At 36.8% G+C, this 26,892-nt stretch overlaps 1 protein-coding gene across 1 annotated transcript; it reads right to left on the bottom strand.

Moving 5' to 3' along the window:
- Positions 1-532: 532 nt before the first annotated feature.
- Positions 533-25,687, bottom strand: LOC140164069 (acidic mammalian chitinase-like). Its single transcript, XM_072187330.1, has 10 exons — positions 25,623-25,687; positions 24,995-25,452; positions 23,207-23,331; positions 22,669-22,792; positions 21,770-21,955; positions 19,587-19,706; positions 18,939-19,071; positions 17,890-18,132; positions 2,021-2,077; positions 533-1,344 (listed from the first exon to the last, which is right to left on the bottom strand). The coding sequence occupies exons 1-10, from the start codon at positions 25,678-25,680 to the stop codon at positions 533-535; spliced, it is 2,316 nt and encodes a 771-aa protein (XP_072043431.1). The 5' UTR covers positions 25,681-25,687.
- Between the last annotated feature and the right edge of the window lie 1,205 nt (positions 25,688-26,892).

The following is a 26,892-nucleotide window of genomic DNA, read 5'->3' on the forward strand; positions in this document are numbered from 1 at the left end:
CTTTAAACTGGCAATGCTACTAGTGCAAGAGAAGCAACGAAAAATGAACAGAAAAACGATAAAACCAATAGAGAAACAGAGTATCATGAATCACTAAATAAATTCATCAGGTTTGTTGATAAACATTATAAAAGATTTCATTGAAACAAAACCAAAAGTAAACTCACTATTTGACGGTTTCGCCTATCATGGTCGATAGGCATCATCAGAATGATGGTTGCAGATCCATACTTCCGGTTGGACGTATCCCGACTGAAGAGGGTATTTTATCAGCCAGGAGAGGATCATACACGTGACTAAGGAAGTGGGCCCCCTCGTCTCTGTTCATGACGTTCGGACCTCGTCTCCTGATCCAAATGGATTATTTAATTCTTCTTGTGTTGGCGTCATCATCCTTACAAAGAATTTTGGCATTGTCCCAATTGATAACATGGACAATAGGATGGACAAGCATTTTGCGGAGGGTGGTGTTTGGTTTCATCGCCGTGGCTATACCGTGTTTCCGGAAAATTCTGTTGGCTTTCTCTGCGAGTCACTCTACGTACGGGATCACAACAAGTCCCTTGGTCTGATTTTTACTGTCTTTCTTGGTGTTAGCCTTGCTCTGTTTTTTCACCATTTTTTCTTTGACTTGTTTGAACGCCCAACCCGGGTAACCGCAGCGCCTGAGCGCTTGTTTGATCTTTTCTTCTTCCTGCTTCCTATCCTCCTCCTCAGTAACAATACTATTCATTCTATCGAGTAGAGTACGTACTACACCAAGTTTATGGTGAATAGGGTGGTGAGACTCGAAGTTAAGGTATTGGTCAGTGTGGGTGACCTTCCTGTAAACCAACAACTTCACTGAGCCATCAGCTTTCCGTACGATTAAAGTGTCCAAAAATGGGATGGTACCTTCTTGTTCTTTCTCATATGTAAACTTTATACTTCCCGTGGGGTCGCTTTGATAGAGATGGTCCGTGAGATTGTCTACCTGTTCTTTATTGACAATTTCTAATATGTCATCGACATATCTCTTCCAAAGGGTAGGACTACAGTCCAATGGTGCCGAGGCCAGCGCTTGTTGTTCTAAAAATTCTAAGTACAGATTGGCCACCACCGGGGAGATGGGGCTTCTCATAGCTGCATCGAACCGCTGTTTATATATCTTACCGCGGAATAAGAAGTAAGTCGTGGTGAGTACAAAGCGTAATAATTCAATAACATCAGCAACTGTGAGCAGAGTTCTATTTTTCAAGGTCTTGTCATCCTCAAGCCGAGATTTGATAACTTCCAGCGATTTATCTATGGGAGTGTTAGTGAACAACGAGACAACGTCATGGGAGTTAAAAATCTCCTCCTCCTCTACAAACAAAGAAAAAATGGTGAAAAAACAGAGCAAGGCTAACAACAAGAAAGACAGTAAAAATCAGACCAAGGGACTTGTTGTGATCCCGTACGTAGAGGGACTGGCAGAGAAAGCCAACATAATTGTCCGGAAACACGGTATAGCCACGGCGATGAAACCAAACACCACCCTCCGCAAAATGCTTGTCCATCCTAAAGATAAAATCGACCCTCTCAGCACCACCGATTGTGTATACGAGATACCATGTGCGAACTGTAAACATTCCTATGTCGGTGAAACGGGCCGCAAATTTGAAACATGACTTAATGAACACCAAAAAGAAACTGCCAGGGTGTCCAAGACCAAAACAAATTACACTCGTCAAACCCGCAAGCAATCTGCGAGTGAACAGTCTAAGTCGGCTATTGCGGATCATGCGGTCCAGCAAAACCATGTTATCAATTGGGACAATGCCAAAATTCTTTGTAAGGAGGATGACGCCAACACAAGAAGAATTAAAGAATCCATTTGGATCAGGAGACGAGGTCCGAACGTCATGAACAGAGACGAGGGGGCCCACTTCCTTAGTCACGTGTATGATCCTCTCCTGGCTGATAAAACACCCTCTTCAGTCGGGATACGTCCAACCGGAAGTATGGATCTACAACCATCATTCTGATGATGCCTATCGACCATGATAGGCGAAACCGTCAAATAGTGAGTTTACTTTTGGTTTTGTTTCAATGAAATCTTTTATAATAAGAGAATCATGAAATAAGACACATAAAAGATCAAATAAAAAAAATACATAAAAAATGTTAAAGATAAAATCAAGCAAAAAGTACCTAAAGAAATTTGAAATAATTAACAATTTGAAAACAAGATGCCATTTCCCCAAATCAGACAAAAGCAAATCTGTCAGAAATTTCTGCATGCGAGTTGAACCATCAATCTTCTCCACAAGTTCTCTTTAACCTCGCACTACAGTCTAATGCTCTGCGCACTGGGCCACAACAACGCATATGTGAATGATTACCGCATTATCATGAAGGTTGTTCGATCTTGTCCATAATAGCTTTCACCCTTTAACAATTACACGTATCCATAATGATCAGTGATGATAGTCGGCTTTTATAGGGATGGCACTCTCTCATTTCTATGAAATCCATAACGCCATTAGGCGAACGTTTACGGTAGGCTATGCTTTCACAACACACTGCACCGTGACACACATGCATGCATGCATTCGCAGTGCGCTAGTGCTAGCTAGTGCATCGATCCCGTATCGAATGCCGTGTACCGACGTGTATGAATACACTGCACGGAGAGATACGGAGCTGACAGATTCGAATCAAGTTCGATCTGTAAAACTTCCAAAACCACTCTATATCGCCTCTCATGGTAATTCAGTATTATCCTGGGCTTCTTGGCTACACATCTCAATAATGTAGATGGAAATTGAAGTATATATTCCGGCACAGCCACCACGCAATGCCTTGTACTCTTTAATCAATCTTCGATTAAAATAAGGGTTGCGCGAACTTTATAATAAAAATAAAACAGATGTTGCTTAAACGCATGCTATTTCTTTAATCAAACATGCTGATTAAAGCATTTAATGTTTAAACAATATCAACAACCCCTGGTTATCCCTAAGAAAATACGAGTAATATATGCTGTTTAAAGCAAAAAAATCGTAATCAGGACAAAAATGTTAACCAATTCTCACCTAATCAGCGGGTTTTTTTTTAAATATCAGCGATAACAGTGTATCTTTTGGGCATTTGAAAGAAAAATATGAAATTTGACTACAGTTCGTATCTGCTCTTATCGTTTCTTTGCTAAAAAACAACTTATTTTGTTGAAGTGAAGCAGCTTTGTTGTCATTTAACATAAATTTCGTTATTTCTCTGTATGTTAGCTTCAATTTACTCCATCTGAATTGGCATTTTATGGTCACTTTAAATTGTTCTACTTATATGTCTTTATTGTAGATATATGTACAGATCTTCTCGATTTCCGCGGCACTTCTACAGCTAGATAAGACACTAGGTTATATTAGTACTTTTTGCAGGAGTAGCCGCAGTTTGTGGCCCTTACGGACTTAGCGAGCGCGTAGCGCGAGGCGTTCAACCGAAGCGCTTTAGCGCGAGTTTTGCTGACGCAACCTCTCTGGATAGTATATAAAAGGAACAGAGCCCGAAAGTATAATGAAAGACAAAGATAAAAAGACTAGTTTGCGTCTGACGTCATTATGTCAATCAAACTCCGAGCACGGTTTGTTTACAAGTGTCGTGATGATATGCGTTGCTGAACACGGCGGTATAAACCGGGCGCCTTATTGTTAATTTTGGATTCCAATAACTCTCCCTCTCACTTCTCTCTTTTTTCCTTCTCTCTTTGAGCAATATTACTCAATCATAGTTATGTACGTGTATATGTAACTATTACGACATGATTTGTTAATTTGTTATCAAAATTAGATATGAAATTGGTAAACGGACCACCCGTCTTCAAAAGGAATTGGACACACTTAAACAAGACACAATAAACAATATAAATGTATTTATAGCTGTTTTAAGACGGAATGCTTAAAATTATCAAATACTTCAGTGCAAGATTCGTAGTGAAACGGTATTGGTAAATCAAGCCAGCACATAATATTATTTTTAGGTAATTCCCATTTCATTTTCCTACCCAAATCGCGTGTATCCCTTTTAATTGGATTTCTTGTAATTTTCAGTCAATCAATTATCTCCGTCAGCCAATTAGCGCGCCGTACGTATTCAATCAATTATCGCCTCAGCCAACCAGCGCGCCGTATGGCTGGGCGACCGCATGTCATTCTCATCCTTGCTGTCAGGTGAATATATACAGTTTTTCTTTGTCGTATTTTTAAAATTATTATTTTTAGAGTATTATTATGTTTTCGGAATTAAAGAGTTCCAAATTAAGTGAGAATATTGTGTATAGAACGCGTGGAGGTGGTTTTGAGATCGTGGAATCAGTTTTTAAATGTGTTTTGGACGATTTTCTTCATACGTAAGTTGGGTGATTTGGCTATGTTGTTTCGCACGTGTAAGCGGTGTGCATAGCGCTGCATCCAAATTTCTTGTCGTTCATGGTTCCAAATGCACCTCAAATTCATGATTTCTCATTCTAGTATTTTATCATCATAGGTCCTAAACCAGACAGCATACCTTTGCCCTTACTATGGTGTGCAATTCAGCTTTCTAGGTAAAGTGGGAAGTGAGAAAGAGCTGAATTAGTTTGGTGTTGTGAATTATTTTATATTTGTAATTAAATATGGGTTCCATAATTGTGTGGGTGCTTACGTGCAAAGGTGATGGCTGGCCTTATCTTCGAGGTCAAAGGTGCGTGTACAGTACAGGTGCATTACTGGAGTGCATATACAATGTACATGTGCTAATTGCATCAATACGGGGTTTCCCCGTTTTATATTTTCGGCTCTTAGATTTAATTAATTATTTCAGACGTGGCATGTTGTGCATAATTAATAGGGGTCATTTTATTTTCGCGTTGTATTATTTTCGTTTGGAAAATAATACTCACACTCTCTTTCTCACATTTCACAAACTTATTAGGTGTTTGCAATGTTGCCTGACCTTTGACATTTTCCAGGATTATTATAGTAGTATACAAACGTTGGCCTCAATCAAAAGTAGTCTTGTAACGAATTTACAATTTGTTTCAAATCATAGAGGTTTTAACATTTAGATCATAGTATTTATGTACAAGCCACACCCAAATGCTACTTCAAGATAATTAGGTTTTTTTTATGAGATTGTCATGTACAGGGCCTATGATTTTATTTAGGCCTATGCATTGTGTGAAAAGGTATATTTAAATATTCATATATATATTTATGTGAATGTTAAGCGTTCACTGAAAGATGTGGTGAGACGATATGGTATATTGATTATTATTTATTTTATTATTGATTCCAACAGAAATGTGTTATGGCTCCGTGCACGTGATGTTTGCTTTTCAGATATCAAAAGATTGCGGAGTGGCCGCGTGTCCTGAACTCGCCACCCTTAGCGTTACATGACAAATATTTTGAATATTGACACCAACCGGGGTTTCTAATTAGATTATCTCGACAATCATCAACCCTAAACCAGCAAAAGTATACATTTTTGGAAAGCTGAAGGCATAAGCAATTCAAATATATACATTTCAACTCATTATACAGGGTGACCTGCAAGTTATACAGGGTGGAAAAAAAAAGATTTTGATAAAAAATGGGTCACTCAATGCATTGCTTATTACCAACTTACAGTAATAAACTGGAAGTAAACAACATTCATTTGGTTAGAGGATATGGAGAGCCAACTGACTTTGGAAGAAACCAAAATCACAGCTGTTTGGTAATCTAGGAATATAGGGTGTCCCAAAGTATGTTAGATTTTTTTACAATTCAACATATTTTGAACGTAAACATTTTCCCCCTAACCCATACAGAAAAAATATGTCCATATTTAGATTCCTCGTCAAATTTCCCTTCAGAAAATCTATACTTTGACTATGATAGGATAAGCAATTTAAAATTTACAGTAACTTTTAGATTTTGAAAATATCTGCATTATTTACTACAGTGTTTAATATGACAACGGGTAGTTTTGTATGGAAAAGTTTGTATTTTCTAGACTAAAGCAATCATAAATTATTAAAAACAATTAGTAGAATTGTTTAGCTGTAAGGCCATGAGTGTTTTAGATGCTAAATTGAGTCCAAACCAATTTACAGCCTTTACAGAAGCAGATTACGCACTGAAAATACCAATCCCATAGAGTTTGTGTGTACCACATCCCCCACCACCACATCCCCCACCACCACCACCCTGCCCATTCTGAATTCTATGAAGCACAGTGTCAGTATTAAAAAAGTTCAAGTATTTCTTTTTACAGGGTTGAAAGTGCATTTTATTTAGCAATAAAATGAGACCACAAGCATGACAATACCTTCTTGCTTGACAGAGATATCATCATTTGTTTTGAGTCGACTTTGGCAAAATGTAACATCGCCACCTTTTTTTGGTGGCAAGCTCAAGACACACGACCGAGTAAAGGTGTAATATCGCGTGGGGCGATCTTATGCCTTACATACATACCAGAGGATTGCGGAGTAAAGGGGTAATATCGCGTGGGGCGATCTTATGCCTTAAAGAGATACCAAAGGATTGCGGAGTAAAGGGATAATATCGCGTGGGTCGATCTTATGCCTTAAAGACATACCAGAGGATTGCGGAGTAAAGGGGTAATATCGCGTGGGGCGATCTTATGCCTTAAAGAGATACCAAAGGATTGCGGAGTAAAGGGGTAATATCGCGTGGGGCGATCTTATGCCTTAAAGAGATACCAAAGGATTGCGGAGTAAAGGGGTAATATCGCGTGGGGCGATCTTATGCTTTACATACACACCAGAGGATTGCAGAGTAAAGGGGTAATATCGCGTGGGGCGATCTTATGCCTTAAAGAGATACCAAAGGATTGCGGAGTAAAGGGGTAATATCGCGTGGGGCGATCTTATGCCTAAAAGATATACCAAAGGATTGCGGAGTAAAGGGATAATATCGCGTGGGGCGATCTTATGCCTAAAAGACATACCAAAGGATTGCGGAGTAAAGGGGTAATATCGCGTGGGGCGATCTTATGCCTAAAAGACATACCAAAGGATTGCGGAGTAAAGGGATAATATCGCGTGGGGCGATCTTATGCCTAAAAGACAGCCAAAGGATTGCGGAGTGAAGGGATAATATCGCGTGGGGCGATCTTATGCCTAAAAGACATACCAAAGGATTGCAGAGTAAAGGAGTAACATCGCGTGGGGCGATGTTATGCCTGAGAGATACCTCAACTAAGTCTGAGGAGTATTGTGGCTTTTGAGAGGATATCATTTTGGTGAGTTTTATATTGTATAAACAAGAGAGGATTTTATTTGGGGAGTCATGTTTATTTTTATTATGTACGTGATTAGTGCACATGCTGTTGGAATCATATTGTTTTATTATGTGTATATAGATTTTATGATGATACTTTACCAATACATGCTTGCATGCGTTCGTAAGTGTCATTACTATTAGCATGCGCTGAGCGGGGCTACTATGCCCAATTTTTCATTTAGTACCAAAATAACTTAGATTTTTGTAGGCCTTTCATGTTAAATTGTATTAACACATTTTTCCTTGTTCATTCTCATCCTTGCTGTCAGATGAGGGAGAGTGCTAGCTGGGTAGCATTGCAGAGGTAGTGGAAGTAGTAGGAAGCTAAAGTAGGGGTGTGACTTTCTTATTCATTCTCATCCTTGCTGTCAGGGGGTGCTAGCTGTATAGTACTGCAGAGGTAGTTGTAGGAGTAGGAAGCTAAAGTGTAGGATAGGGGTGTGGTTGAGTGTTGTACGTGTAGTCTGGAGTTATGTAAATAAAATATTGTTGAAGATAAAGAAGACAACTACTACGTGATAATTAGATGTGCTTCTGTTTGTAAGAGAGACTCTAATAGTGGGGTTCTGCCCCCCACGACTTGCCCACGTCTCATACAAAAAAACTTTCGTGTTCCCATTTTTGGGAACTGGTGTCAACCCGGCCACCTGACTTTCACATTCAACATTACTGAGCTAATCAGGTTTACATTAAAAACACATTGAGACATTCCACGTGCTTTTCGCTCCTCGGCAATCGGCCGTCCCGCCACAGTAGCTTAACATTCTACTGAACATGCTGAATACACGTTGCCTTTCTTATCACTTGGATTTCCAATGTGTTTAATCAACTCATTTATCATCGATCGAATATAATAAAAATTCCTTTAAAAAGGAATGGGGCGCCCAATGTGAGCTTGGACGTGATATGGTGAATTCCATGGTGTTTAGATTTGGTATTATAATGATTTTTCTAGGGAAGAGTTAAGAGTAGAAGATGATCAATTGCAAGAGAAATGTGTTTGATTGGGGAAGGGGTATGACAGGACCGTGTTGGATGAAATAAATGGGAATGCAGCTTTCGTGTCAATTTGCGATTATGTGGGGTAGGGGAGTTCTGTTTTTGGGACCTATTGAAGTGAGGATATTGTTTTGGATATTGAATATTGTTGAATTTCGTTATGCAGGGGTATATGATGGATAGTATAGAAGACACAAATAAGTAAGCTCCCCCGGCAAAATATGGGGGTTATCCTCGACCCGGGATCTACGCCTATGTTGATCAAAAGAAAACGTTATTTTTTATAAATGTATAACGTCTGTGATACATATGCTAATACACTGAAAATCAAATAGAGATGAAGGATAAAAAACAATAACAGAACATTCATTCTTCATCATAAATATAATGGGTAGGCCTATACAATGTTTACAACTACAAGATAAGAACGTTAGTGTTTTGTACATGAACGTAACGTCTTTGATACATAGTTGTTAACACACTGAAAATCTGACTAGAAATGTACAATTTGATGATATCCAAACGAATACCAAGTTATATTTAGCATTGAAGAATTGAAAAAAAATACAGAACTTTCATTTAAACATGTACACGTAACAATGATTAACGATGTTGAAAATACAAACGTAACGTTTTGTTCATAAACGTAACATCGTCGACACATCTATATACATCCTCTGTAACATCCTCGATACAGCAGATCTGCTGCCATTTGACCACCCACCGGGTGGTCAGGTGACCGGAGGAGTGTAATCACTACGCTGAATGAAGACGCCGTGATGGTGTCGCAAGCTACGTCTTTGCTCAACTCAGACTCTGAAAAGGTAACTTTTTAAGCTAAGCTTATGTCAATATGACAGAGTCCAATATCAGTCTACATGCTGCTACAAGTAAAATGTTAGGCTGATTTTCTTTTGCCCCACTTGCTGCAACACGTGTACAGACCTAACACACACAAAAAAAATCGACCTACCGACCCAATCCTTCCAACACCATGTCTTGGCAAACAAACACTTTTTTTTGGCCGTATGGTCAACTTGCACTGAGATCCACAACATGCGCATCTATCAGCACACGGTTCTTTAACCCCAATACATTTGTACATTCATTGAATGACTTTGGGTACAAAAACTCATACTCTACAACTTAGGTCAAATTTTGCACTATGATTGTTTAATTGAGGTTATTGGACTATGCCATTGAGATTGGTCCATAGTGTGTCTATCGGGTTCTAAGAGGCGGTAAACTCGTTTAAGGCATACAAAGGTCGCGATTTATTTGGTGTTTTTATAAGTCCATTAATTTTGTATTTTAAACAAAGAATATACGCACACCATTTTATTCCGTGCATATCAGAAAACAATAATAAAATAAAATCCAAACATAGTGTGGTTTTATTTCTGAGCAAGGGCATAATTGTAGCAAAACAATTGCGGAGTAAATCTAGCAAGAGTGAAATTAGAAAATTTCACAAAGTCATGCCTATATGGTGCGCGCCTCCGTAGAGGGCGCCCCAAAAATTTAATTTTAATCTATTTGCAAATGATAAGAAAGGCAACCTGCTGTCTTTAAACACCCACATATCTGTGAACAATGTAATAATTAAGGCGGACACGCAAGATCACTTAAAGACCATCCTATACATGATATGCTTGATTAAGAGATCTGAGATACTCTGCTTTTGTATGCCTCACACCTAAAGATCTGTTAAAATGTAACAGATGTTTTGAACAAATTTTGTCGTCGAAGCCATGTGATTGTCGGCAAATGTAGTCAAAGCTATGTGATTGTCGGCAAATTGCAAGAGACATATAAGAGATTAATGTGTTACGAAATTGTGCTGTTGTTATGTAATAGATCTAGTGTGAATGTTATAGCATGCATATATTGGCTCAACGTTGGTTTTCGAACGCCAAATTGGCATCGGCATAATTTTGCTGCCCATATTGGGCCAATCTTGGCTTACCATCGGTAATCTTTATATTGGCATCACAGTGGCAGCCTATTTTGGTCCAATATAGGCCCAATATTTGGCCCAAGCCCAATCTTGGACCAATCTTGGGCCCATGAGCAAATGGTATTGGGCCATTATTGAACATATATCGGGCCACCATCGGACCAATATCGCCATGTTATCGGTTATTCTTGAGCGCCGTCCTGGTTTAAAAAAATGTGGGTCTACAATTCATAAAATATTTCAGTCGGCAAAACATGCTGTACACCCCCCGAATCATATTGGTCTAGCGACGCCAGTGTACAGCCCCCAGGGTAGGAGCGGCCACGGTACGCCACTGAAAGTGGTTTTGAATAGATAGACGGGCGTACGATCACGGCGTTTGAAAATCGCAAGTTCTCTAATCAGACATGTACTCTTAGTGAGACATATAAACACAGTGCCTCATTTCAAATATATAGTTTTAGTTTTGGTTTTGGTTTTGGTCACGTGGTTTCCTATTGTCCTGCCTAACCACTTGAATCACAAGATATCGATCTCTTTGTTTCTACCTTTTGTTTAAAACTAAACATTTGTGACAGGTAGTTTCGGTTTTGGTTTCAGTTTCTTATAAGTGGTGTGACGAATAAAATTACAGGATTTTCGAGTTACCTGATCTAAGTATACAAAAGAAATGTTTAAATTTCGCAGTGCAATATTCACGAGCAGAGAAGTCGAACAAAACAGTCTACATTTGAAAGCATTGATTTAGTTTGAAAGCATTGGCTTGAGACTACGAAATAGCCTAAGCTGATTTCACTGTGAAAATATATAGACCATCGAAATATTTGCATTCGACATTACAAAAGGGCCACTACTGTAATTGTATAGGTGCTATAAACAAAATCGATTCATGTCCTTAATCCCATGTACCAGAATCGATGGAAGGCCATTATATGACCTCTAATAACCTAATGACTTTTACTGAAGCAATATTTACTGCAAAAAGTAGAAGATAGAGGGGAGAAGATTGGGGTGTGTGTGTGTGTGGGGGGGGGGTTGAAGGGCAAGGGGATATGGGCCGGGAGAGAGAAACATTTGAGAGAGAGCATTGGAAGTGAAAAAGAGAAGGGGGGGAGAGCTCGCGATGAAGAGATCGAATGTAGGGGAGGAGGAGGGGAAAGGGGTAATTTAGGAAAGAGGTGGTTATATAGGGAGGGAGCCCCTCTTAAAGAGGTATGGGTTGTGCTTCCCGGGGATAATAAACTAATTCATAATCAAATCATCTCCATGCATCGTTTATGTTTCATACAAACAAACAAATTCGCCCACCCCACCCCATCCTTCAGTATACGCGCATGTATATAATTTCTAGGCCTAGAACTCGTGAGTGTAATATGCCACCTACCTTCGACAGAGAGCATCAACTGTCGTCCGCGGGATAGATTTCCGATATCAATCATGATAATAATTATGTTAGCACAATAGGCTATTGTATACTTCTGGTTATATACCCTATACTGTGTCCTCCCAGCATAATAGTGTTATGATTGCAGATCAGATCAGCTCTACTTTTTAATCCCTTGATTTTTGGTTTCTGAACAAAAGAGAAACCAAAACTATATATTTGAAATCAGGGAGTGACTAAAACTTTGAAGTGGTGCGCTCTTCAGCAGGGAGTCAGTGCAACTGTTTTAATTACGGGTTGGCATAATCTTGAGATCTTGCTTTACAATAACCAAGAAGCAGCTCGTTGCAATAATCGATCGTGGAAAGGACAAGGGCTCTTATGACCAGATGACAAGTGTCATAATCCAAGTAGGCCTACCGACTCGTCCGTGTAATGTTACGAAGCTGTTGCGTAAGTTTAGAACAAAAGTCTTGACATGAACGGACACAGACATTTGACAGTCAAATATAACCCTAGGTTACGCACAGAATCTAAAGGACAGATGGATTTGTTCCCAACCCTCAAAGCAACCGGTATCATTGAGCGCTTCATGTGTGGAGTAGTTGTCATGAAAACACAGTTTTGCTGTCATTAAGTTTCAACATGTTAATTCTCATGCAAGCCCCAAGAGCAGCGATACAACTAAAGCAGCAGCAACGGATACCGGGATCAAAACTAGTGTAAAGTGACCAGTGAAAACTGAAACAAAAGAACTGAAAAATAAAATAAAAGTTGTGAAAAGTACAGACGAGAAAAAAAAATGAAATAAAAACTTAATACTGCATTAAATAAAGCTTTATTGAAGAAACTGTGTTGTCTCTTTGTCGCGCTTGTTGGAATCTTTTCGTCTTGTATAGGTCAGTTAATTTGTCACTTTTAAAACTGGACTTTTGTACAATCAAATGCTTGTAACTTTACTTCTGGAGCTCACATTGGATTCAATGGGGTGTCATAATGTGAAGGATTAGATAGTGCGTCTATTAAAAGAATTGACTCACTAATATGGTTTAGATTTAAAATTTGGATTTTTTTCCAAGTGTAAGGATACTTTCTGGGCGCAGAATAGTTAGATACTGATCAGAATGGAAAATTTAGAATTGACAACCAGTCACTAATATCGTTGTTAATAACATTACTCTTTATATTTGAAAGAACTTTTACAATTTTTGATTTTTTAATGTATATTGTGATATTTTGGATATATACATGCGATTGCAGAGTTTAGAATCTAAGGTAAGCATACTAAACATGATAAAATATACTGATAATAAGCATCACTATTTGTAAGTGCCTGCATGGTCTTGTGGTGAGGTTTTCAATTCCCAAAGAAGCTAAGTGGTTGTAAATCTGATGTCATCATGTCCAGGTAAGAGGATTTTCTTCAAGTGATATATCAATTTCTAAACGCACAAATATGAGAATATATCCCACCAGATAAACTGCTACATTTGTCTCTCTTTTTAAAACTTTTTTACGAGTAACGTGATTTGCAGCATACTAGTCTAGCTTAGGACTGCTTTACTATCGTTAGGTTAGTCATAATGGGCACCATCTGGAGTTCTAAACTAGACACGCGTCTCTCCAGATTATTCAAGCAAGAATAGCTTCATGTTATAGTCGAGCAATTTAAGTTACTAGGAGACAAAAATCCGTGATCAGTTGAAAAACCCGTGAAATTCTGTGATCCAACTTTTTCAAGCGAGGACAGAGTTTTCACAGAAAAATGTCTACCCTCGTGTTAGTCAAGGCTTGACTACCCTTATGTTAGTCAAGAACAATGTCTTTCCTCGTGTTAGTCAAGGCTTGACTAGCCTTATGTTAGTCAAGCATGACTAGCCTCATGTTAGTCGAAATGGGCGCCATCTGGTCTACATTAGCTATCAGCCCTGTCCTGTGTACTCAGATTTAATTGATTTGTCAAGCAAAGTGTTTGAATCATTCGTTTTATATTGGTCTTAAGGTGGTATAATACCATGATGTAATACCCCTCTTCTTCTTTTTGTTACAAATGTATGAAGTACATAAATATGTTCATCACCTCGTGTCCTGAACTTATAAAAATATCTCTACATACAAAGTGCTTTTAAACCATCCCAGCAAACACAAAAACGTTAGGTAAAAACGTTTTAATAACATTAAAATGTCGGGTTATATAAAGGTCATGAAAACGTTTTAAAACGTTTTATATGAAAACATACTACAACAATATTTTTAAAAACATTGTAAACTATTTTCGCAAACGTTTTTTGCCAAATATTTTGTCAACACTTAAATAACATTATGTTAAAATATTTGCACTCAGCAAACACAGAAATGTTCTTAAAATGTTTTATTCAAAACGTTTTAATAACATTTAAATGTCGGGTTATATAAAGGTCATGAAAACGTTTTTAAAACGTTATTGCAAATATTTTGGGCAAACATTTTTCGCAAAATATTTTTCAACTCCAAAATAACATTCTGTTTAGAATGTTTTGTATCAAGTTTTCAAAAATGTTTTTGGAATGTTATTAAAAGTTTCTATACCCTTTATATAACCCGACATTTAAACGTTTTCTGTAAAACATTTCGTGTTTGTTGGGTAGTAGAATATCAAAAAATGTTTTTAAACGTTATGAAAACGTTCTATACCCTTTATATAACCCGACATTTAAACATTTTCTGACACCTTTTATAACCTTTTACGAATGATGTCGAAAACGTTTTGTGTTTGCTGGGATTTTAGTAAATCATTTTGGCCCTATATATTTTTGTTTACTGTATCCTAGTAACTCAGATGTGTGTTTCATAACAAACCATAATTTATTCTATTCAAGTAGAGTACATTAATAGAATAAATTAAATCCTTTGTTATACTATCTATAGAAATGTAATCAGCCATGCACACTAAAAACACTGATTAACCTCTTCCACAATGGATGCATAGCCAATTCAATGCTATGTACCTTCTATAATGTGTTGTTAGGAAAAGAGATTTAAAGGCTATAGGTCATCATAGGTCAGGTTATAGGTCACTTGTTTAGGTCAAATTTAGGCATCCATTTTGAATCCATGTGATAGTCTGTGATATCATAATGAGGCATCGATTTTACTGGATATATATTGAAAAGTTGTGAGGTGGATATATTAACATTCCTTGGGATGTAAATGGTGAGTACAGTTTAGATTGACTAGTTGAAATGGATTGGACAAACAAATATAAAATAGTTACCAAAATCATGAAAGTGAAGCTTACGAAATTACGAAAAACTACCTAATATGGTGGTATACGACGTAGGTGACAAGAAATACATTTTTTCAACATTGCTGTAGTGTGGTTGTGGTAACCTGTTACCTATGGCTTAATTAAGCGAAATAATTGCGCTAGTTAAAAAACAAAATATAGCTCAACATTGAAAATAGAAGCATTTTAACCAGTTCGTTTTTAGTTCATGAAGTTAGCAACACATATCCAAAATTTTAACGAAATCCGTTGATAGTAAGCGTTCCAAAATGAAGTGAATTTAAAACATCAGTGATGTACCACCTTTTAGCTTCTATCTAGCATTTAAGCTACATTGGTACCGATGCCACCAATAGAACGGGAAGATTTGCCCCTTCATTTTGCATACCACTTTGTTCAATTTTTTTCTCATTCACAAAATGCAAAAAAAAACCGTTAAAAAATGCAATGGGTGCAGTGGCGGCGCCATGGGGGGGGCAAATGCCCCCCAGTCAGAAGTCTTGCCCCCCCTGTTGCCCCCCCAGAAAAAAACAAAAATTACGAAAAATTCCACTTTTTGCTGTAATTTTGCGCAAAATTGGTTGATTTTGCCCCCCTGAAATTCACTTTGCCCCCTAATGCCCCCCGCGAAAAAAAAATTCCTGGTGCCGCCACTGAATGGGTGTAGTACCCCCTTAACACTCAACCGATGGCTATTGTTGTACAAGGCTCGCTTAGTCATTTATTGAGGCAATACAAACGATCGAATTCGGTGTTGAAATGAGCAAAGGTTTGAGTTCACCTTTCAATGTAAGATTAATTTTCTCTGCCAAATGAAAAGCAATAATTGTCCGGAAAAAACTATAACACTCCATACTGTTTGTGGGATAGGCTTTTACGACGGGAATTCATAACAATTAGTGGGTTTTTAGCGGGTTCGCCGTCGGGCAAGTTTAGAACTGTCAAGCTTTCGTCAGGAGTAGCTCTGACTTCTTCAGGACAAAGTACCTAAGAATGAGACATGTAGACCGCCCCTTGTCTACTGATGACTCTGAAAAGAGTCGTTCACTGAAGACTGCCCCTTGTCAATAGAGAACAAGCAGATCTCGCCTATCTGCTAATATAAAGGTTTTGGTGGCTCTGAAAAGAGCCGTTCACTGAAGACTGCCCCTTGTCTACAGAGATCTAGCAGATCTCACTAAAGGTTTGTTGGCTCTGAGGAAGAGCTGTTCAATGAAGACTGCAGCCTGAATAGAAGCTGTTGACTCAGAGTTCTGAGTGTGATCTCAAGACCGCAAGACCTATGGAAATTATTGGCTTCCAATGTATTAATATTAAGATACAATGCAGGGCTATATTAATATGTTGTGGACAGGATTTCCTATTTGGGATAAGCACTCAATATTATCACCTCAAATATAATTTCAACCACTGTTAAAACATCTTTTAAAAGTATGAACAATTTTTTAAACAGATTAACTGTACAACCAGTTGCTTATACATAGAATATTTAAGTGTGTATTTAAACAACCTTGTGTCATTGTTTTACTAAATAGGGTTGTTCAAAATGTATATCCAAGAACTACATGTATGTTCTTAACTGAAATTACTGAAGAAAAAAATTGATTTATATTTGACCGAGAAAATTAATTTCATAGCAAAAAGGTGTATCTCTGAATTGTGCTGATTCAACATGTGTCGACCGCAAGACCTATGGAAATTATTGGCTTCCAATGTATTAATATTAAGATACAATGCAGGGCTATATTCATATTTTGTGGTACAACCAGTTGCTTACAATATTTACATGATTTAAGTGTGCATCTAAACAACCTTGTGTCATTGTTTTATTAAATAGGGTTATTCAAACTTAAAATAGCGTTTTAACAGTGTATGGAGAATGTTGGTACTTATTCAGTATCACTGCATAGAAGCGATCTATTATTGCATATTTTACAATTTTGTAGAAAGTAATGTGTTTAACAAAAAGCTACCAATAGGCGCGGTTTGCTTGATTCGAATAGACAATTATACTCAGTTCTTGCGACATGTTGCATTATGTTTTTATCAACATGGGACAGGACATCGGTGACTGAAAGACTCGTCTTTAATCAAAGAATACACTTTACGACAAGACACAGTAAATTGTAACTGTCAAGACGTCGTTTATATGTTTATTAAAATACTTTTAAATTATTTTAACAATGCAGTGATTACATGTAGTTACCGTCTGGTATTCCAATATGAAATTTAAACGCTACCCAAAAAATATCGTCACAGATAACAATGGCACAACAAAACGTTTAAAGGTTGTTTTCTATCTATAGGAATACCTCACCGATGATAGCGCTAATGCAGCCTATTAATGACATTGACAACGACAAAAGGCAGATTGACCAAATGTCAAAATAATATATGTTCACTTTTGCTTGAAATGTTCACAACGTAAAACCAATTTTGTGATTTTAAAGTGCACATGATGCAGGTCTTCTTGCTGTTGTCAAATGTCTATCTTATATTACTTTACATAGTTAAAATATTTGTAGCAGTCAGTCCGGGCTTACTGCCTGATTAAGTAACACTTTTTCAAAGAGGCGCATGTTACCTGATCCGCAAATATGGTATCCCAAAACCATTACTTAATTCAAATAATATTTTCCTTATTTCTTGATTTTAGATCTTATAAGAAGTAAAAATTGAACATTGTATCCACGGATATATACTAAGCATGCTAAGTACTCAGCACACATTTTTAAATTAGATACAATTTATTTTATTATTAATTTAAAAAAACCATATATAAGATGTCATGTCATTCAAGATTCAAGATTATCACCCAATCAGTTATTATTTTGACATGTTGCTTAAGTTTTGCCTGATCAGGCAGTTGGCCCTTATGTTTAATGTAACGATACTCTCTGTACGAGGAGAATTTACTTGACAATGTTTCATTGCTGCACATTTGTGTAATATGTTTTTTAATTTTTGATTTAATGGTAATTTTGACAGTTACATTTAGTGCAATCGTCAGGCCATGTACACCCGTTTGTATCTGGATTGAACACAAGTCCGGATGCGCACTGCCTCTCCACAGTTTGTCCATTTTGATGACACTCGTAGTATTTAGTGCAGTCCGTTTCATGTGGATACATACCATCTGGTTTATCACGACAGAATTCACCAGGTGGGTACTGGGTTGGTGGGTCGGTTGGCGCATTAGGGTCTCTGGTTGTAGGTGAAGGTGGCACGTAAGTACCTTGAAATTGGAAAAATATTAAAATGTTAGAAACAGATCCTTTATATTTAAAAGCTTTACTAACTAAAAACAACATAGGCCTACCGTAAAACTGCGATTTTAAAATGTTAAAAGATTATACCGTAAACCAAATTGTTTCATACACATTGTTAGAAATAAAGACCTCTCTTACACGCAACTAGAATCTTTCTTTTAGCGGCACCCGTTACTCTGTGTGTTACACTATCCTAGCGATTCATATACAGTTCACAGCAAACACAAAACGTTTTTAAAACGTTTTAAATCGGTTATATTTGGGGTTTTTGGTTTTTGTAAAAACGTTTTAATAATATTAAATGTCGGGTTATATAAAGGTCATGAAAACGTTTTATAATGTTATGTATAAAAACACACTACAAAAATATTTTTAAAATGTTTTCAAAATGTTATTGTAAACTATTTTTTGCAAACATTTGCCAAATATACCCTTTATATAACCCGACATTTAAACGTTTTCTGGCAACCTTTTCTAACCTTTAGCGAATGATGTCGAAAACGTTTTCTGTTGGGGTTAGTTGGTTTGTGTTCCTTATCCTCACCCCTGGATCCATGCCGTTAAACGCTCAATTAGCTCAGCTAGCTTCGCTCTATTTGGTCAGTCATTGTCAGTGGCATATTTTGAAATTATTTGGCACTTCTAACAATCTAATTGATGAAGCCTGATATTTTAAGTTTTCTTGCTTGTAATATATAACTTGGCATTTGTTGTCGCTTTTCAATTTTATTATTAAAAGGAATCGCGTGTCTTACTATTAAGGGATACGTACCTCCTGCAATCATTGCTTTCATCGTCTTGATCATCGGCCAAGTGCCTTGACCACAGAATGTACCTTTGAAATCATCGAGATCTAAGGCCCAAGTCATGCCACCAAGAAGGTCCAGTTCGTCGATAATTTTTCCCTATTTTGTTGACAAAATTATACGAGTACCTTATGTTAATGCTACATCATATTGTTAACAAACTCATACGAGTAAATTGTGTCAATGTTACATCACTAGAATAATACAATAGAGGTTATTCGTGTTCTATAAGCTGCATATCCTATCAGCGACTGCTATACCTTCTTTAGGACTATAAGGATAGGGAATACTACGGGAACCAGCGCCTTTTGTTAGAAGTCACACATGACTAAATGGATAACCTCTATTAGGTTACTCTAGTAGCATTTATATTACAGAAGGGTACGAAAAACACTATACATGAGAGTAGTAGAGAGGGTACTATAGAGAAAAAAGCACACCAGCAACTGTAATTAAAAAATCGTTATTGAATGATAAGAAGAGTTCCATTTTACTCGTTTCATGAAAGGGTACAACATGTATTGAAGTTGGACTTTTTCAAAGCCGTTAATATATTACTGATTCCAAAAGGACATACATTTGAGGGGATGATTTCAGGTTTGACCTTGACTAACCTTATCGTAGAGACTGTCGAGGTCATCATAACCAACCCATTCTGTTGTTGAGTAGGCATAGACGACCTCACGGACAGCATCATAAGAAGTCTTGAATCCATTACTAAGCTTTTGACAAACCTGTAGATATAATATGAAATAGGTAATATAGAATATTTCAGATTTTATGAATATTTCTAAGACAATTATGCACTGATAGTGAAAAAACTGATTTTATGCCATATATTATGTGGGAAATGATGTTTGGGGTGTATGAATACATGTATGTGTGGGAGATTTAGAGTGGAGTGTTGTCGTGAAGAAATGGGTGTGGGATATCATGGTGAGGCATTAGAGGTTAGGGTATGTCCTGTGTATTATCTTGCGCATATTATATAAGCATACCCCAGGGGCTCACTACAGTTTAAAATGGATAAAGGTGTGGGGCTGACACAGTAACGGGCTTTCGGTGAGAGCAAAATGTACAAAATACATGAAATATGGGGTCATTGGGTGAGAGATGGACCGTTTGGACCTAACCCATAGCAAAAAGAAAAAGTTTCCCGGTGACCACCCGAGTGGTCATCAGAAACCTTTCGGGTACCCTTTCCAGAGTTACCCGAAAGTGCCCGCTAGCGGATACCTTGCGGATACCTAATTAAGTTATCCAAAAGTTTTCGGGTAGACATCCGGAAGTCTCCAAAAAACTCAATTTCAAATGAGTTACCCAGAAGGTTCCCAGAAACTTAGATTGTTGGCAGGAGTTACCCGGCGGTTATCCGCTTTTAATTTGACCTTGAAATTAGCACAAAGCATCTTAAGAATGCATTGTGGGTGGGTATATGGTCAAAGGTCACTGAATGAATTCAAAATGGAGCAGCTAGCTGTTGGCAGTTGGAATATATTTGTGCAGAATATTCAAGTTATTTGTGGTCAAAAATGTATGGATTTACATGTAGGACATTACAATATGTTTACTAATTAATCTGGAACATGCTGTAGGAATATTATAAAGCATTGAATGCTTGATTTCATATGATAATACAGGTAGGAAAATTTGTATGAAACGATTTGTATATTGATGCAGTCTATAATACATGTACCTAATATATGACCATTTGAATGTTTTTGTTTATATCTTTTCTAAATTAAATTACTAATCATCAGCTAATGTGTCAATTAACTGATATAAGCTTTAATGTAAATAAATTATAATATGTGATATAAAAATTACAGGCTGTGTCAGTGATGTGATCACATTTAGGTACTGTAATACATGTATATGCATGCTGATATCATATTAATTTGGTTGCACATTAATTGAAAGGTATGCACCTTATAAAGGTGTGAACCAAATTACATCAGAATAATATTTATGTACAATAACTAAGTTCCAAGTTTCTTATAGCAAGATAGCATTTAAGCTCAACTGCCATGCCGAGTTGTATTTCTCCAAAAACTACAATTCAAATAATAAGCTAAATTGTCTGACAAATTTGTGCATACTCATGAATTTGTATTTCTGCATTCCCCAAAAGGTCAACAGGAAGTCTCCAAAGAGGTCACCAGGTATATTGTCACCAAAAGTTATCCGGTAGGTCCCCGAAACGTTATCGGGTAGTTATCCGCTAGTTCCCAAAAAAGTCATCGGGTAGTTACCCGCTAGTTTCCCAAAAAAGTCATCGGGTAGTCACCCGCTACCTATCTTATTTGCATGTGAAATTTGCCGGTGTCTACCCGGTGACTATCGGGAAGTTATCCGGAAAGGTCTCATTTTTTGAAATGGGAAATTAGTTGGCATTGAATGAGAAAATGAACTCTTTTAAAAATGGGACTCACTCCTAAAGCTGTGGGTGAGAGCCAAAAGAAGCCTTAAACATTGAATTTCTCGTTCAAAATGGTTTCAAATGGCTTTTTTGTTTTGTTATAAACAAAAAAAGTAACAAAAATCAGTGATAAAATAAAAGTGAAAAATAAGGATCTTTGGGTGACAGAGCATGTATTCAGAAAAAAACATGGGGTCTTTGGGTAACAGCGATGCTGAAAAAGGGTGTCTTATCAGCCCTACATTTGCATCACCTCCAGAGCCCCCCCCCAAAAAAAAACATACCACTGTTGAATCACGTGCTCTTTGTATTACCAGGTTCAAACCATACCAAAAATCTTACAATAATAAAGAGTCTATACACCAAATAGTTATTTACCTCGTAATAAGACCAGAATCCAGATTCTCTGGTATAGGTACCTGCTGATCCACCCTTTGTTGCCGGTGCATTGATTCCATTCTGGTTAGAGTCTGCTAAAGTGAATGTACGCCCATAAGCCCCTAAACCGAGGACGAGTTTATCTTTTGGGCAGCCTCGGTTAAGCCACTCATTTGCAGCCCATTCCTATGAATAATTATAATTGAAAATTTAAATCATCTTTCATGTTCAATTCTATACTCTGATCACCTGTATGAGGCGGGACTCACAACATCGTAAATTGTGAGTTTATTGACTCGTGCAGTAACAAAAACCGAATAATTCTATTGCGAGCCGATCATACGTAACATAATTCTTACAAGACTATAGTGATTGTTGGTTAGTTTGGGATACTATAAAAGATATTTAAAAAACTGCAATAAGTCGAAGACATGACTTTAATGTAGACCGCGGACGAGTTTGGTTTTGGGGTACCACGTTTATGCCATTCATTTGCAACCCATTGCTATAAATAATGATGTTTTTAAATGGCATCGTATTTCCTTATGAGAGAAAAATGGTTTAGGGTTAGTGAGTCAGGCGCGAACCTCTAAAAAGGAAACAAATCTCCGATTTTGAAGCCTTCTATCTCACCATAATCATGATAATGGCAAATAGAGTCTCATTTGCCGGAAACAACATTTGAGCGCTCAAGGCATGCCTGAAAATATTTCATGAGTGTCCCTTCCTTCAAAACCCTTGACCCGCTCCTAGGTATACGAACAATTGGTCAGGATACTATTGGATTAGATCATCAAAATTTCCTAGAATCCTCATATGCAACATACGGAAATGAAAAGTAGATTATATAAATAAAAAATGAAATCGAATTCGTTTCGTTTCCCTAATTTGACACATACCACAGTAAGAAGTTGTACATCTTCTGTATCCTCCGGACTTGGTCTAGTGGTTGTATGATGTCCAGTCATAGGCTCCCAAGCACCTCTCAAGTCGTAGCTCATTAAATTGATGAAATCAAGTTCTCTGAAAATTATAATATACTATCAAATTTTAACTTATTGAATGGATGCTTTAGTTAAAGCCATGTTATAACATTTTTATTCAAAATCGTGAATTTTGACAAAACTACAGCACCTAAGCCTTGATTTTTGCAGGGCATGTTAGTTTAATAAAGTATATATCAACCGTGTAAAAACAGATTTTTGAAAAATATTGAGGGCGTCCTCCTCAGCAAATGTTATAATGGCTTTAAGTAGTCAAGTCCTAAATATATTCCAACATGTTTGCATTTTTACGGTGGTTTATTTTTTTGTACCAATATGCCTAAAAAGGCAAAATAATCACGTACATTAATATAATTGACAAACTGTTAAGAAACACATAACAAATTACTGCATTAAGCCAACTAGCAAAAATTAAAAAGATTTTTCTACGTACTGTGAAATCTGTGGTATTTCATAAGCGGCGTCCATGTTGCCTAATCCAGCAGCCACAGCAGCAGTAAGTAGCAAACGGGGGTTTCCAGTTGCAGTAGCGTCTGCCTCATAGGCGGCCCGAAGTTCCTGTTAGGGGAAATAAAACGAGAAATTTCCTGAATTAATTATTTTGACATTTTGAATTCGATTTTTATTATGGCAATATATTTCGTCTTGAAATATCATCCGCGTAGAATAATAAGGCATTAGCATAAGAAATAATGAGTACTATAGCTAACCTATGCAACTTTTCACACTAATTATTACTATTCTTAGCATCTGTAACACCCTATCCTGATATACCTTTTGCTTTTGTTCTGATAGCGTGAGCAAGTATTTTTCAAAAGTGATGTACACTAGACACCCTATTTCATATATTTTGCCGTTTTGGATACCCTAAACGAGCACCTGGTGGTGGGACGAGTGCACTTTGATGATGTACATGTTAAAATGCATTATCCAACAACAGTTATGTTATAAGTTAGAGAAACAGTTTCTAACTATACTATACTATACTATACTACAAGGTGTAACAATAAAATGTGTACAATTTTGAAAATAGAATGACACAAGTATGCCGCCCATTTTTTGGTTTGATATTTATATGTCTGGCAAGATAATTTCTTTAGCCACCAGATAAGTTTTGTTCCAATAAAATCGATGGTATACAAGTGAAGATATGGCCAATTATGTAACCTATACTTAAAACCGCTCGGGCCACTTTTGTCTGAATAGAGTTGAACCATGGACCAGTTGGACGGTGCTCTTATGATAGGTAGTGTTTAAAATGGGGTATTCGAAGTGGTAGAAATGAATACATAATAGTCTCCTTGAGTTGTTGAAAGTCACAACTAAGCACTGACATAACAACCTCATTTAATCGTGGCTGCAGTCCCAACAACTTCAACCCCAATTCACGTTGGAAGAGCGTATTTTTTATGGTTGTGAAATTCGGTAACACAATGGAGTCAAGCAGAAACCATAAGATTGTTTATATCTCATTTTTCCAAACTCTCGTCTTCCATCAAGGCATACAATAACATATAACTATGAGAAGTGTGTAGAATTTGTTAACAGAAATGCTGGCAATAGTGGTCGTCCCAGAACAGCTAGAGGCCCAGCTGAACTTAATTTCAAAATGTTATTGTTTTGTACTTATGGATGCAAAAACTGTTCTCAGTTTTACCAATTATATCTCAGGGATATGAGGAATTACTTTATTCATAAGATAATTTTAAAGAAATTTCATGACTTCAATTATAGATTTTAAAGAAATATCATAATTATTACTATTAAGTTCATGTTAATTATATGAAGAAACACCACTTATAATTCTTTCGCGTCAGTTCTTTGATGTTTAATGCACGATAAGCATATCTACGCGGTTCAAACGTGATATGCGCAAACATGGCAAAAGTGGCCCAACACGTTTTCTGGACGAGTTAATTAATCGGACATAACTTTTGAACCCAAGGTAGTAAAGAAACCAACTAAACGTCTTCTTTTAGCCAAGATATTACTAATTGTATTGCATATAACATTTGTGCCATAACTTTTTTTAGTTTTTTCCTGAGAAGTCAAAATGCAATAATTTTGTACAAATTTTATTGTTACACCCTGTATACTATACTATACTATACTATACTATACTATACTATACTATACTATACTATACTATACTATACTATACTATACTTCACGTGACCGCATTTATCTCTCCTTCAAAACTTCAAAGCTCCAAAATGCTTACCTTGCAAAGTGCTGTAAATCGTTCCTTATTTTCTGGCCTCTTATTGGGATCATCACTTCTGACATTGTCTCCTGGATACTCCCAGTCAAGATCCAAACCATCAAAGCCCCATCTCCTTAAGTAGGTAATAGAATGATCGATAAATTTCTTCCTTGATGATGCACTCTCGACCACTTGCGTGAAGCCTTTAGATCCATGAGTCCATCCTCCAACTGCAAGAAGGCATTTCAAATCTGGGTTTTGCATCTTCAGATCGGTGAAATGTTCGAACATACCCTTGGACCACTCCGTAGATTCATCATTCCATTCATACGGAGCCAATACGCCGTTGGCAATTTTTGCGAAGGAGTAGATCACATGAGTGCAGAGGAATGGATCGATGTCGTAAGGGAAGAATGTGCCACCGCTTGGACGGTATTGTGACCAGTTGGTGTGGTAGCAAGCGAAGACTCGCTCAGCTAAAATGCAAATTAAATAACCGCTCATTAACGAAACTCAGTTATTTTATAACACGTACTCGAGCATTTTAAGACTGTAAGAATATAAATGTTGTTCATGATAGTACCTATAGCATATTACAAAGTCTATTTATTTTATTACTATTTTTAGGTCAACTTTTAAAACTTACACGGAGGCACTGCAAAAGTAGCCCCGGCCAGAGCAACAAGTACCAGTAAATGTAGCATGTCGCCGACGAATCTGTGTGCACAAAATCAAGCCAAAAACACGACATTAATTATGTGCAATAGATCAGATGTAATCCTTTTGACTTACAGAGATTTAATTTCAGTTTAAGTCGAACTAAAATGTCACAATATAGTGCGTTATTTGAATAAAGGTCACTTTTTTAGTATAATACCATTTTTAGTCTCAGGTAAAACTTAAACAAAAAATAAAAAGCCACAAACTTACATCCAACTTGTTCGGATGTTCCGAATGGAAAGACCTTCCAAAATGATTCCTCTATAAATAAGATAATGTGGATATCACTCACGTCACAGAACTCGATCCGATATCTTGGACTGACACATGAACGTCTGTCTTTCAAATAAGAATATGTCGATGTAAGCAAAATATGACATATTTATCAGCACGATCATTTCATATTATTGTCAGCTTCAATATCGTTATGATATTGATTGGCACATGTCTGGTTGTCAAGAACAGATCAAAATATATATTTGAGACTTGTATAAAAAAATGCTGATTTCACTGAAATAATGGACAAGCTCTTTTATTATTTGTCAGTTCTTTTTTTATTTTTCATAGTATTTTCATTGTCACTCTATTATTAATTTCTTACAGTACTTTTTGAAGTTAATTTAGACACCACAATATGACATGGCGTGGTGAGTTTGGTTACAAGTTATTTTGATATTTAAATTATGATGCCTATGAATAGTGAAGTAGCTGTTAGGACCATTCTGATACTAACTTTGCTTACATAATTATTATATACCCTACATTATAAAATGATGAACATTTCATTTATTGTATAACATTAAATTACTGATGCAAAAAATATAGATGAGTGGGTAATAAAAGTAAACCTTTTGTCGCTTTTGACATTATCATGATAAAGGTGGTGTTCAAATAAGTTTCACCCTAATATGAAAGATTGATGTTTCACCGTTGTAGAAATTTGTTGCAATTAGATATAGTCGGGTAAAACTTATTTGTAAGAGTAAATTTAGGTTTTGGTCGATGTTCATTTTTTTCTCAAAAGAAATTGTTTATAATCATGTGCTAATATTCCATGTGGTAAGGCCAATGAAAGATTTGATTCTCCCACACACTTTGATATACTAGTGTAAAGTTTTTGAAAATTCGCTTTTTTTTCAGTATATGAAGAGCTTATTTCCAAACCGTGTTAAGTCCACAAGATTCACTTTGAAGAA

The sequence above is a fragment of the Amphiura filiformis genome, chromosome 1 (genome assembly GCF_039555335.1).
Source record: "Amphiura filiformis chromosome 1, Afil_fr2py, whole genome shotgun sequence".
In the NCBI taxonomy this organism is placed as follows: Eukaryota; Metazoa; Echinodermata; class Ophiuroidea; order Amphilepidida; family Amphiuridae; genus Amphiura; species Amphiura filiformis.

What these genes read in the sequence shown, in the direction of transcription:
- LOC140164069 (XM_072187330.1), bottom strand. Translation starts at nt 25,680, where the DNA reads ATGCTACATTTACTGGTACTTGTTGCTCTGGCCGGGGCTACTTTTGCA. An exon ending in GATTTACAGCACTTTGCAAG is followed by an intron (nt 23,332 to 24,994) that starts GTAAGCATTTTG and finishes TTCCCCTAACAG; the next exon opens with GAACTTCGGGCCGCCTATGA. An exon ending in TGACGGTTTCGCCTATCATG is followed by an intron (nt 1,345 to 2,020) that starts GTCGATAGGCAT and finishes CTTTGTTTGTAG; the next exon opens with AGGAGGAGGAGATTTTTAAC.